Source organism: Drosophila miranda, chromosome 3 (genome assembly GCF_003369915.1).
Source record: "Drosophila miranda strain MSH22 chromosome 3, D.miranda_PacBio2.1, whole genome shotgun sequence".
Classification (NCBI taxonomy): domain Eukaryota; kingdom Metazoa; phylum Arthropoda; class Insecta; order Diptera; family Drosophilidae; genus Drosophila; species Drosophila miranda.
The window spans coordinates 17,169,862-17,184,032 of NC_046676.1; the positions used below are offsets into that span (position 1 = coordinate 17,169,862).

Here is a 14,171-nt window from a genome sequence, read left to right on the forward strand (position 1 = left end):
GGCAAGCAGATGCCACAATCAAGTCAACAAGAGGCGAAAAATGCTCACACAGATGCACACATGGAGATGGCCGCAACATGGTAAATGGACAGGACAGTGTGTGTGTGTGTGTGGCTGGGTCTAAGGTCATTTTCAATTTACATAAATCATGTGAGACCACGTGGGGATGGGGCACACAGTATCCGGCAGTCGCTGCCGAGCTGCAACAGAAGTTTCCTTCGTGCGAGTGTGTGCATGCGATCGGCCATAAGCAACCCTCCAAAAATTTATCAAAAATACTACGTATACATATTTAATGCCAGAAGTCCAATCTCCCCACCCATCAGCCACTGCGTATACGCAATGGGATCCGCCGAGTCGTCGGACTATCCGTAGAAGCTGCAGCATCTGTTCGCAGCGTGTGAGCATTTGGCCACCAGCTAGGCAAAGTCATAAGGTCAACCGCATCCAGAGGCAGCCACCACGCGGCCTCCGAGCCAGGCAGTCGTACTGAGAATAGGACTTTGATTTATAAGACTTTCATATGGCGGCGGTTGGACGGTCGCCTGTTTGGATCATTTGTGAATCATGTCGAGCCGTTTTTGACTTTGATTTATATGCTGTGCATATGCAGGGGCCTGGAGCAGGCTCCTCGACCGCCGCAACCATTTCCACCGAATGGCCAATTGTGCTCGGGATGAACGCGCACGGAGCGACATGGCCGGCCGGAAACGCAGACGACAAATGCTGTAGAACGCAAAAATGCAGAAGCGAAAATGGGAAATGGGAAATGGGCAAATGGGAAATGCAAATGCAAACGGCACCGCCAGCAGCATGTCACGCCCACCGCCGAAAACATGCCACTGCAACCGAAATTATTTGTATCAAGCCGAAAATTTCATTTCATTCGAAATGCAGAACCTCCGGAATTGTGTTCTTTCTGTGGGCACGCGTCGCGTCCTTGTCGTCCCGAATTGAGCCGAATTGTGAAATTTACGTAAAACCGCTTAATTGCGTTGAAATTATTTTGTTTATTTGCGCTAAAGCGGCCATTGGCGAACGCACAATAGCATTTCCCTGCGGTTTGCACTCGTTGTTGCTGCCCAAAGGAAGTGTCGGCGGAGAGATGCCGGAATGCCATTCTTGTCAAATAAAGGATTCGGCCTGATCATAAATGAATAGTGTATGCATATGTCGGACATTCATAAAAGTGAATCGTATCTGAAGCCGTTGAGCAGCAGCAAGACAGAGGTACAAAAGGCAGCTAGAAATGCAGCAAGAAAATGAAGAATGATCCCAGCTGGGTCCCATCAAAAACTCTCTCTGATTCATATCATAACCATGTAATCTTATAATTATAGTTAACTAGTGTATTGGCGGGAAAGATGTACAAGAGAGGATACGGAATAGGCCTACATGAAGGCGCCTTCCACGTTGCTTATGTACATCTACATACACAACGAATCCCTATCGCTGCAGTATCATATTGAATTTGCCTATGGCCTCGGCCACGTATTTCTCTTTTTCGACAAGCTCGGATTTGAAGAGCGTGCGAAACTGCTGCATATTGGGCATGGTGCGGCAGTCGCGAACGTTGAGCAGTCCCCGGAAAATGGTCTCCCAGGTATCACGCTGGAAGTAGCGCGGCAGGGCTGTCTTGGGCATCCAGATGCTGCTCGGCTGCCGCTGGGCCACCTCCATGTAGCGACCAAACAGCAGCACATGCATGACGCCCACGAGACCAAACAAGTCCAGCTGATACGTCCAGGGGCGCTTTGTGCGCATTTCGATGCACTTGAACGATTCATCGTGATGCACATAATTGAACGCCTGATTGGCCGGAAAGAGCTTGGTGTCGATGGCCACGCCGAAGTCAATCAGCTGCAGGCTCAGCTCGTTGGGTTGCGCACATAACCTGCAGGGAGCGGAGGAGTAGCAAGTTAGCGGGACAGCAGTATGCGAGAGTAAGACGCTTACGGTCTCATGACCAGAAAGTTATCCGGCTTGATGTCCGCGTGAATGATGCCCATGGCGTGCAGATGATCCACAATGTCCAGCAGCTGGCAGCTCATGTGCATCACAACATACTCGTCGAGGTTCTTGTTGGTGTGCTTCTTGAACTTATTGCACACGTTGATTAGCGAGCCGTAGTCCGAGAACTCCGATATGTAGACACTGGAGTTGTTCCCCACCAAGGCATAATCGATGTGCATGAAGGCTGGGATCTGTAAGAAGTCGTAGGAAATCAGGGAATGAACTAACAAGGTTTCACCTTCTCCACCACTCACCATTCGATCGCTGGTGAGGCGACTATGGACCTCCAGGCCTATGTAGAACTCCCAGTAGTTTGTGGGTCGCTCCTGCTTCACGGCCACCTTGTTACCCGTCTTGCAGTGCCGTCCGACGAAGACCGAGCCGTAGGCTCCCTTCCCAATGATCTTGTCCACCTCGAATTTCTCGCCGTGCACCTCCAGCTGCGTGCCCGGATGCAGTCGCTTGGCAGTGCCCACCAGCTGGCAATGGGGCAGCTTCTGAATGTACATGGAGAAGTCGATGGAGTCCAGCAGCGAGTTGATCAGATCCACATTGAACGGATTCAAATTGCTGTCGGCCATCGTACTGTTCAGCACTGACTGATCCACGTTCGCCTTGGGATGGACAAATTCCTTGTTCTTCGGCAACTCAAAATCTGCCTGAGCCCAAGAATGGTTCGACTGCTTTGGGGTCAATGGAGTCGTTTTATGGTAGATGCTCATCTCTCCCGCGTCTTCATCTGCATTTGCATCCGCATCCGCATCCGCTTTAGGCAGTTCGAGCCTGGCCGGAACAGCAACAGGTGGCGGCAACAGCGTCGAGTTCCTGATCATGCTTATGTTGGTGTCAAACATCTCTGTGGCCGCATTCAGCTCGAAGAAGTCGCCCGACTGCTTGTCCCCACCGGGTACACTCTTCTTGGGGGATTTCCTAAGGGATTTGGACATAGAGTCGCTAAGAAACTTCAGAGTAGTAGAGGAGCGATGATTGCTCATAGAAACAGAGGCCGCAGCTGGAACGGGCAGCGGTGGAGTACAGACGCTCAGATCAGCCATCAAGTGGGCAGGATCCTTCTGTGATGGCATCTGCGTCTCCGGCAGCGTGCAGTCCAAGGCAAAGCTGCTGCGTCGGGCAGCAGCACTGGAAGGAGCGGCTGGCTCTGGCATGGTCTCATCCAGAAAAATTTCAAACTTCTTTTGCATGGCCGCGGCCTCTGGCTTCGGCTTCGCCATCTCCGTGCAGATGGACTGTACTGGCACAGGCTGTGTCTCCGCCACAAAGGAGAGGTCTGTCATAAACGAGTCCGCCAGCTTGCTGATGCTGGGAGCGCCTGCCGGTTGGCCAATGGCCATCGCAAAGGAGCTCTTGGCATCCGACGCCACTCGTATGGACTTGCCGAAGAAATCTGGCGTGGTCTGATCGCAGATGCGCTTGGAGCCGGCATTTCCCTGCAACGGAGAGCCGATTGTCTTAAACTTTGGCGACGTTTGCACAAACATCCCACACAAGTCGTCCTCGTCGTCCAGCGTGGGCAATTGCGGGGCCAGGCTCGAGGCAGCAACCGCCGATCGCTGATGGAGCGAAACTTCCGCCATGACAGTCGGAAGCCTGGGCAGAGTCTCAGTTTTATCCTCCTGGAAGCGGGCAAGCGGCCTCGGTATGGTCTCAGTTTTGTCCTCCTGGAAGTGCAGGGACTTCATCATCGGCACGCTGGGAGCATTGGGTTCCCAGAGTTCGCGACGCGAAAAGTTCCCACCATACTGACGATCGGGCTCCTCGCCGACTGTGGACAGCTCAGAGGCACCCAAACGCTGCAGGCGCGCTGCTGCTGGAGTGCACTCCTCACTCGCACTCCGGCTGGAGAGCGCCACGGCCGTGTGAGATCCCGGAGAGCTGGATGTGGATGTAAGGGTGGACTTGGTCGTCGTGGCCCCCGAGCTGTGGGTGCCGTGTTCCGAGGTCTCCAATATCGTCGAGAGTTGCTTGCGCAGATTCGGCGAGTTGGTCTCCCCTGGGGACTCTTCTGGCGCAGCTGCCGGAGAAACAGCTTCCTCAGGATCCGGAGGCAGCTCCTTGAGGACGGTGCCAAACTGTCGCGCCGGTGCCTGCTTTTGGGGGCCCTTGGGCGTGCTCACCGCCTGGTTCGGGATGAACATGTTGAACATTTGGGTGGAGCAGGTCTCGTCCGCATCGTAAAAGGCACTTTTGGGGGGTTTTAAGTTCGACGGCTGGATCGGATCTTCTGTATCTTGGTATATCTCGATCTTGTGCAGCGGTGGGGCAGGCTTCGCAAAGTTATCTTCATCTTCCTTGGGGACGGGAGTAGGATCCGAATCTTCAAAGATTTCAACTATCGGCACTATTTTCGGCTGCGGTACAACTAGAGGAGGAGAAGGCACTGAAGCTATAGCTGCAGCTGTCTCCTGTTCGACGGCATCATCCTCCTCCTGGACCATGGACACACGTGGCGGCATCATGGATTTTCTGGACGAACCCTGCTGGGCCGGAGGGAAGAAGCTCTTGCGACGCGGCATCTTATTGCCGGGCAGGCATACAGTCTCCTCCATGTCAAAGCTGCCGTGCACCGTAACATTCCGCTTCTCCAGCCACTTGGCCGCCAGGAGCTCCTCCGCCTGGTACTCCTGCTGTTCCTCGTCGTTGTAGAGCTTGTCAAACACGACCTGCAGACCCGGAACAGGGGGCGGCTTGTAGTACTTATCCAACTCGTCCAGAGGCTGCGGCTTGGAGACACTAGCAAAATTCGGATAGCGACGCACACCCTTCAAGGTGTTGCCCGTGCCCCACCACTCATCGTTGCGCAGCACGAATGCGTGCTGGGGATCTCGACGCTTCAGGAAGCAATAGGCGCGGTACTCCTCTGGGGAGAACTCCAGGTTGGGGCGCGGGTACAGCATGCACTTCTGGTAGCACGGCAGGCCGTTTGTGTTGGGCTCATCCTCAATGGTTACTGGCGTTATCCAGGCCTCCTGCGGCTTATTTTTCGCCACAAAGTTGGGCGGAAACTTGAACGGTTTGTCAATGTGGCGCTCGTAGTTGGTGATGGGCGGCAGTTTCTGTTCATCCACGTGTATGTCGAAGGCCAGGTCTGGAGCGGCATTGCAGCCGAAGATCTTGCCAGGCTTGTGAGGCTTGACGTGGGCCTTGTTCCAAGCCACCGGCTCCTTAAGATTCTCCCGATCACGGGCCGCGTCGATGATCGAACGTAAGCTGGACTTCACTTCCGGCTCGACTGGTGGCGGGACATTGAAATCGGTGTTCTCATCGTTGAAGACCTCCACATTGCGACCGGCATTGCGCATGCGGCTTGTGCTGGGAGCATCCGCCTGTGGGAGAACAATTGCAGTCAGACATTCCTGTAGAAGGCACCTCCACTCACCTGCACCACGCCCGGCATCTGGCTCTTGACCGCTGCACCAGTGCGTACACTGCCCACTGTGATGGTGTTGCTGCTTCTCTTCCGTTGACCATGCAGCGACTGCAGCGCCATACGACGCTCATTCAGCTCTTGGGTCGCAGCATTGGCCTCATCACCATCGGAATAGAGCATGCGCTGAGCAACCGCGTAGTTGAAATGCTGATGGGCCTCCTTCAACTCTTCCAGCGGCTCGGCCCGGCAGGAGAGGCCCAGGCGGAAGATCTCATCGGCCTTGCGCATGTTGCCGCTCAGGTCGTAGCAATATGCCCAGGCAATGTACAAGTCCGCCAGCATTGTGCCGATTCCGCTGACGTACAGCTGCTGGTAGCACTCGATCTGATCCTCCTGATTCTTCATCTGAAGCCCAACAAAGAATTACTCCATGAACTGGCAAATACTTGGCCAAACTTACGAATTTGATGAAGAGCTTGATGAGCCGCCTGTCCTGTCTGTAGCGCTCGTCCTGCTCGAATTTGGTCAGGCATTGGTAGAGGGCCGTCTGCAGGCCAGAACTGGTGCCGCCCGCCGGATAGCTCTGCTCAATCCAGCAGATGTACGTACACCACGGCTCCAGCGGATCACTGCCAGTGTATGTGTGCACGTCCTTTTCCATTTGCTTGCGCTGCGCCAGCAGCTCCTGGCGTTGTGTGGGGTCCTGGGAGAGGGACGCCTGCAGCAAGCTCACATTGCGACCGCTGGCCAAAGGCTGGATGTTTTCCTTTGCGGCGTCAAAGTCCATCTTAGTTTTTCATTCGAAAACAAAACTAATAAAACAAGAAAAAATGGAACGACCGACACAACTGTAAATGAAATATACGCGCCGAAATAAATGCTAGGAATGTCAAAAAACATGAACTATCTATCGACATTTTCGGTGAAAACCCGGTATTCCGATCGAAACAAAAAATTCAAGAAAAACGAATGCATAAAGAGAAAATAAAACGAGGGGGAACGTTGTGAGTTGCTGCGGACACCGCAACTCTACGGTTATACCCGATACTAAGTCAGTATGGCTCTCCTCCGGCAGACGCCGCTAATATTAAACGACACGACAAAGAGAGAGACAGAAAATCAGTCTGAGCGTGACGTCGGTGGCTGCGTAGCCACTGCAAATTGATTTGTTCCTATTGGCTATAAAAATGATCTGATATGATCCAGATTCAGCAATCTCATAGATATGGTCATTATCTATGATTCTGCGTTTTTAGTTTTCTCGAATGTGCAATATTGTGGTTGCAACAGATTTTCGTTCTTTGTGGGGGCGGAAGGGGGTGGGGCGAAATTCTGAGATATACGTTTTATAGTGAGATCTAACAGAAGTGCGGATACCAAATTTGGTTACTCTAGCCTTAATAGTCTCTGAGATTTGTGGATGCCCCAGATTTTCGTCCTTTGCGGGGGCGGAAGGGGGTGTGGCGAAATTTGGACACGTAACGGTCAAGGTCCGATATCACAGGGGTGTGGATACCAAATTTGGTTGCTCTAGCTCTTATGGGTTCTGAGATCCTTGAACTCATATTTTGCAATTGGCAAAACCGACCATGAAACCTGTGTGTTAGAGAGAGACAGAGCGAGAAAGAATGAAATTGTTTTCTTGATTCTGGCTATAATAATTATACGATCTGGTTGAGATTTTACACTCTAGAACACATAGTCATCCACTACGATTCTGCGTTTTTGGTTTTATCGTATCTTTAAAAATGTGGATGCCACAGATTTTCGTCTTTTGTGGAGGCGGAAGTGGGCGGGGCGAAGTTTTGAAATATTTTTGTAGCAGTGACATATCACAGAAGTCTGGATCCAAAACATCGTTGCTCTAGCTCTTATAGCACTTGAGCACTAGGCGCTGAAGGGGACGGACGGACGGACGGACGGACGGACAGACGGACAGACGGACGGACGGACGGACGGACAGACGGACAGACAGACAGGGCTCAATCGACTCGGCTATTGATGCTGATCAAGAATATATATACTTTATGGGGTCGGAAACGATTCCTTCTGGACGTAACACACATCCACTTTTACCACAAATCTAATATACCCCAATACTCATTTTGAGTATCGGGTATAACAATGGAACGACAGACAGAGGTACAAAAGGCAGCTAGAAATGCAGCAAGAAAATGAAGAATGATCCCAGCTGGGTCCCATCAAAAACTCTCTCTGATTCATATCATAACCATGTAATCTTATAATTATAGTTAACTAGTGTATTGGCGGGAAAGATGTACAAGAGAGGATACGGAATAGGCCTACATGAAGGCGCCTTCCACGTTGCTTATGTACATCTACATACACAACGAATCCCTATCGCTGCAGTATCATATTGAATTTGCCTATGGCCTCGGCCACGTATTTCTCTTTTTCGACAAGCTCGGATTTGAAGAGCGTGCGAAACTGCTGCATATTGGGCATGGTGCGGCAGTCGCGAACGTTGAGCAGTCCCCGGAAAATGGTCTCCCAGGTATCACGCTGGAAGTAGCGCGGCAGGGCTGTCTTGGGCATCCAGATGCTGCTCGGCTGCCGCTGGGCCACCTCCATGTAGCGACCAAACAGCAGCACATGCATGACGCCCACGAGACCAAACAAGTCCAGCTGATACGTCCAGGGGCGCTTTGTGCGCATTTCGATGCACTTGAACGATTCATCGTGATGCACATAATTGAACGCCTGATTGGCCGGAAAGAGCTTGGTGTCGATGGCCACGCCGAAGTCAATCAGCTTCAGGCTCAGCTCGTTGGGTTGCGCACATAACCTGCAGGGAGCGGAGGAGTAGCAAGTTAGCGGGACAGCAGTATGCGAGAGTAAGACGCTTACGGTCTCATGACCAGAAAGTTATCCGGCTTGATGTCCGCGTGAATGATGCCCATGGCGTGCAGATGATCCACAATGTCCAGCAGCTGGCAGCTCATGTGCATCACAACATACTCGTCGAGGTTCTTGTTGGTGTGCTTCTTGAACTTATTGCACACGTTGATTAGCGAGCCGTAGTCCGAGAACTCCGATATGTAGACACTGGAGTTGTTCCCCACCAAGGCATAATCGATGTGCATGAAGGCTGGGATCTGTAAGAAGTCGTAGGAAATCAGGGAATGAACTAACAAGGTTTCACCTTCTCCACCACTCACCATTCGATCGCTGGTGAGGCGACTATGGACCTCCAGGCCTATGTAGAACTCCCAGTAGTTTGTGGGTCGCTCCTGCTTCACGGCCACCTTGTTACCCGTCTTGCAGTGCCGTCCGACGAAGACCGAGCCGTAGGCTCCCTTCCCAATGATCTTGTCCACCTCGAATTTCTCGCCGTGCACCTCCAGCTGCGTGCCCGGATGCAGTCGCTTGGCAGTGCCCACCAGCTGGCAATGGGGCAGCTTCTGAATGTACATGGAGAAGTCGATGGAGTCCAGCAGCGAGTTGATCAGATCCACATTGAACGGATTCAAATTGCTGTCGGCCATCGTACTGTTCAGCACTGACTGATCCACGTTCGCCTTGGGATGGACAAATTCCTTGTTCTTCGGCAACTCAAAATCTGCCTGAGCCCAAGAATGGTTCGACTGCTTTGGGGTCAATGGAGTCGTTTTATGGTAGATGCTCATCTCTCCCGCGTCTTCATCTGCATTTGCATCCGCATCCGCATCCGCTTTAGGCAGTTCGAGCCTGGCCGGAACAGCAACAGGTGGCGGCAACAGCGTCGAGTTCCTGATCATGCTTATGTTGGTGTCAAACATCTCTGTGGCCGCATTCAGCTCGAAGAAGTCGCCCGACTGCTTGTCCCCACCGGGTACACTCTTCTTGGGGGATTTCCTAAGGGATTTGGACATAGAGTCGCTAAGAAACTTCAGAGTAGTAGAGGAGCGATGATTGCTCATAGAAACAGAGGCCGCAGCTGGAACGGGCAGCGGTGGAGTACAGACGCTCAGATCAGCCATCAAGTGGGCAGGATCCTTCTGTGATGGCATCTGCGTCTCCGGCAGCGTGCAGTCCAAGGCAAAGCTGCTGCGTCGGGCAGCAGCACTGGAAGGAGCGGCTGGCTCTGGCATGGTCTCATCCAGAAAAATTTCAAACTTCTTTTGCATGGGCGCGGCCTCTGGCTTCGGCTTCGCCATCTCCGTGCAGATGGACTGTACTGGCACAGGCTGTGTCTCCGCCACAAAGGAGAGGTCTGTCATAAACGAGTCCGCCAGCTTGCTGATGCTGGGAGCGCCTGCCGGTTGGCCACTGGCCATCGCAAAGGAACTCTTGGCATCCGACGCCACTCGTATGGACTTGCCGAAGAAATCTGGCGTGGTCTGATCGCAGATGCGCTTGGAGCCGGCATTTCCCTGCAACGGAGAGCCGATTGTCTTAAACTTTGGCGGCGTTTGCACAAACATCCCACACAAGTCGTCCTCGTCGTCCAGCGGGGGCAATTGCGGGGCCAGGCTCGAGGCAGCAACCGCCGATCGCTGATGGAGCGAAACTTCCGCCATGACAGTCGGAAGCCTGGGCAGAGTCTCAGTTTTATCCTCCTGGAAGCGGGCAAGCGGCCTCGGTATGGTCTCGGTTTTGTCCTCCTCGAAGTGCAGGGACTTCATCATCGGCACGCTGGGAGCATTGGGTTCCCAGAGTTCGCGACGCGAAAAGTTCCCACCATACTGACGATCGGGCTCCTCGCCGACTGTGGACAGCTCAGAGGCACCCAAACGCTGCAGGCGCGCTGCTGCTGGAGTGCACTCCTCACTCGCACTCCGGCTGGAGAGCGCCACGGCCGTGTGAGATCCCGGAGAGCTGGATGTGGATGTAAGGGTGGACTTGGTCGTCGTGGCCCCCGAGCTGTGGGTGCCGTGTTCCGAGGTCTCCAATATCGTCGAGAGTTGCTTGCGCAGATTCGGCGAGTTGGTCTCCCCTGGGGACTCTTCTGGCGCAGCTGCCGGAGAAACAGCTTCCTCAGGATCCGGAGGCAGCTCCTTGAGGACGGTGCCAAACTGTCGCGCCGGTGCCTGCTTTTGGGGGCCCTTGGGCGTGCTCACCGCCTGGTTCGGAATGAACATGTTGAACATTTGGGTGGAGCAGGTCTCGTCCGCATCGTTAAAGGCACTTTTGGGGGGTTTTAAGTTCGACGGCTGGATCGGATCTTCTGTATCTTGGTATATCTCGATCTTGTGCAGCGGTGGGGCAGGCTTCGCAAAGTTATCTTCATCTTCCTTGGGGACGGGAGTAGGATCCGAATCTTCAAAGATTTCAACTATCGGCACTATTTTCGGCTGCGGTACAACTAGAGGAGGAGAAGGCACTGAAGCTATAGCTGCAGCTGTCTCCTGTTCGACGGCATCATCCTCCTCCTGGACCATGGACACACGTGGCGGCATCATGGATTTCCTGGACGAACCCTGCTGGGCCGGAGGGAAGAAGCTCTTGCGACGCGGCATCTTATTGCCGGGCAGGCATACAGTCTCCTCCATGTCAAAGCTGCCGTGCACCGTAACATTCCGCTTCTCCAGCCACTTGGCCGCCAGGAGCTCCTCCGCCTGGTACTCCTGCTGTTCCTCGTCGTTGTAGAGCTTGTCAAACACGACCTGCAGACCCGGAACAGGGGGCGGCTTGAAGTACTTATCCAACTCGTCCAGCGGCTGCGGCTTGGAGACACTAGCAAAATTCGGATAGCGACGCACTCCCTTCAAGGTGTTGCCCGTGCCCCACCACTCATCGTTGCGCAGCACGAATGCGTGCTGGGGATCTCGACGCTTCAGGAAGCAATAGGCGCGGTACTCCTCTGGGGAGAACTCCAGGTTGGGGCGCGGGTACAGCATGCACTTCTGGTAGCACGGCAGGCCGTTTGTGTTGGGCTCATCCTCAATGGTTACTGGCGTTATCCAGGCCTCCTGCGGCTTATTTTTCGCCACAAAGTTGGGCGGAAACTTGAACGGTTTGTCAATGTGGCGCTCGTAGTTGGTGATGGGCGGCAGTTTCTGTTCATCCACGTGTATGTCGAAGGCCAGGTCTGGAGCGGCATTGCAGCCGAAGATCTTGCCAGGCTTGTGAGGCTTGACGTGGGCCTTGTTCCAAGCCACCGGCTCCTTAAGATTCTCCTGATCACGGGCCGCGTCGATGATCGAACGTAAGCTGGACTTCACTTCCGGCTCGACTGGTGGCGGGACATTGAAATCGGTGTTCTCATCGTTGAAGACCTCCACATTGCGACCGGCATTGCGCATGCGGCTTGTGCTGGGAGCATCCGCCTGTGGGAGAACAATTGCAGTCAGACATTCCTGTAGAAGGCACCTCCACTCACCTGCACCACGCCCGGCATCTGGCTCTTGACCGCTGCACCAGTGCGTACACTGCCCACTGTGATGGTGTTGCTGCTTCTCTTCCGTTGACCATGCAGCGACTGCAGCGCCATACGACGCTCATTCAGCTCTTGGGTCGCAGCATTGGCCTCATCACCATCGGAATAGAGCATGCGCTGAGCAACCGCGTAGTTGAAATGCTGATGGGCCTCCTTCAACTCTTCCAGCGGCTCGGCCCGGCAGGAGAGGCCCAGGCGGAGGATCTCATCGGCCTTGCGCATGTTGCCGCTCAGGTCGTAGCAATATGCCCAGGCAATGTACAAGTCCGCCAGCATTGTGCCGATTCCGCTGTTGTACAGCTGCTGGTAGCACTCGATCTGATCCTCCTGATTCTTCATCTGAAGCCCAACAAAGAATTACTCCATGAACTGGCAAATACTTGGCCAAACTTACGAATTTGATGAAGAGCTTGATGAGCCGCCTGTCCTGTCTGTAGCGCTCGTCCTGCTCGAATTTGGTCAGGCATTGGTAGAGGGCCGTCTGCAGGCCAGAACTGGTGCCGCCCGCCGGATAGCTCTGCTCAATCCAGCAGATGTACGTATACCACGGCTCCAGCGGATCATTGCCAGTGTATGTGTGCACGTCCTTTTCCATTTGCTTGCGCTGCGCCAGCAGCTCCTGGCTTTGTGTGGGGTCCTGGGAGAGGGACGCCTGCAGCAAGCTCACATTGCGACCGCTGGCCAAAGGCTGGATGTTTTCCTTTGCGGCGTCAAAGTCCATCTTAGTTTTTCATTCGAAAACAAAACTAATAAAACAAGAAAAAATGGAACGACCGACACAACTGTAAATGAAATATACGCGCCGAAATAAATGCTAGGAATGGCAAAAAACATGAACTATCTATCGATATTTTCGGTGAAAACCCGGTATTCCGATCGAAACAAAAAATTCAAGAAAAACGAATGCATAAAGAGAAAATAAAACAATGGAACGACAGACACAACTGTAAATGAAATACACGCGCCGAAATAAATGCTAGGAATGTCAAAAAACATGAACTATCTATCGATATTTTCGGTGAAAACCCGGTATTCCGATCGAAACAAAAAAATTAAACAAACCAAAGCATAAAGAGAAAATAAAACAATGGAACGACAGACACAACTGTAAATGAAATATACGCGCCGAAATAAATGCTAGGAATGTCAAAAAACATGAACTATCTATCGATATTTTCGGTGAAAACCCGGTATTCCGATCGAAACAAAAAATTCAAGAAAAACGAATGCATAAAGAGAAAATAAAACGAGGGGGAACGTTGTGAGTTGCTGCGGACACCGCAACTCTACGGTTATACCCGATACTAAGTCAGTATGGCTCTCCTCCGGCAGACGCCGCTAATATTAAACGACACGACAAAGAGAGAGACAGAAAATCAGTCTGAGCGTGACGTCGGTGGCTGCGTAGCCACTGCAAATTGATTTGTTCCTATTGGCTATAAAAATGATCTGATCTGATCCAGATTCAGCAATCTCATAGATATGGTCATTATCTATGATTCTGCGTTTTTAGTTTTCTCGAATGTGCAATATTGTGGTTGCAACAGATTTTCGTTCTTTGTGGGGGCGGAAGGGGGTGGGGCGAAATTCTGAGATATACGTTTTATAGTGAGATCTAACAGAAGTGCGGATACCAAATTTGGTTACTCTAGCCTTAATAGTCTCTGAGATTTGTGGATGCCCCAGATTTTCGTCCTTTGCGGTGGCGGAAGGGGGTGTGGCGAAATTTGGACACGAAACGGTCAAGGTCCGATATCACAGGGGTGTGGATACCAAATTTGGTTGCTCTAGCTCTTATGGGTTCTGAGATCCTTGAACTCATATTTTGCAATTGGCAAAACCTACCATGAAACCTGTGTGTTAGAGAGAGACAGAGCGAGAAAGAATGAAATTGTTTTCTTGATTCTGGCTATAATAATTATACGATCTGGTTGAGATTTTACACTCTAGAACACATAGTCATCCACTACGATTCTGCGTTTTTGGTTTTATCGTATCTTTAAAAATGTGGATGCCACAGATTTTCGTCTTTTGTGGGGGCGGAAGTGGGCGGGGCGAAGTTTTGAAATATTTTTGTAGCAGTGACATATCACAGAAGTCTGGATCCAAAACATCGTTGCTCTAGCTCTTATAGCACTTGAGCACTAGGCGCTGAAGGGGACGGACGGACGGACGGACGGACGGACAGACGGACAGACGGACGGACAGACAGACAGGGCTCAATCGACTCGGCTATTGATGCTGATCAAGAATATATATACTTTATGGGGTCGGAAACGATTCCTTCTGGACGTTACACACATCCACTTTTACCACAAATCTAATATACCCCAATACTCATTTTGAGTATCGGGTATAACAATGGAACGACAGACAGAGGTACAAAAGGCA

The 14,171-nt window shown here is 52.2% G+C and overlaps 2 protein-coding genes across 2 annotated transcripts; both read right to left on the reverse strand.

Annotated features, from left to right (window-relative positions):
* Window positions 1-1,306: 1,306 nt before the first annotated feature.
* On the reverse strand, window positions 1,307-6,370 carry LOC117187958. Its single transcript, XM_033390969.1, has 5 exons — window positions 5,862-6,370; window positions 5,411-5,806; window positions 2,268-5,357; window positions 1,957-2,204; window positions 1,307-1,894 (listed from the first exon to the last, which is right to left on the reverse strand). Exons 1-5 carry the CDS (start codon window positions 6,186-6,188, stop codon window positions 1,447-1,449), a joined length of 4,509 nt encoding a protein of 1,502 aa, XP_033246860.1. The 5' UTR covers window positions 6,189-6,370; the 3' UTR covers window positions 1,307-1,446.
* A 1,249-nt stretch (window positions 6,371-7,619) lies between these two features.
* LOC117187993 lies at window positions 7,620-12,708 on the reverse strand. Its single transcript, XM_033391071.1, has 5 exons — window positions 12,175-12,708; window positions 11,724-12,119; window positions 8,581-11,670; window positions 8,270-8,517; window positions 7,620-8,207 (listed from the first exon to the last, which is right to left on the reverse strand). Exons 1-5 carry the CDS (start codon window positions 12,499-12,501, stop codon window positions 7,760-7,762), a joined length of 4,509 nt encoding a protein of 1,502 aa, XP_033246962.1. The 5' UTR covers window positions 12,502-12,708; the 3' UTR covers window positions 7,620-7,759.
* Window positions 12,709-14,171: the final 1,463 nt, after the last annotated feature.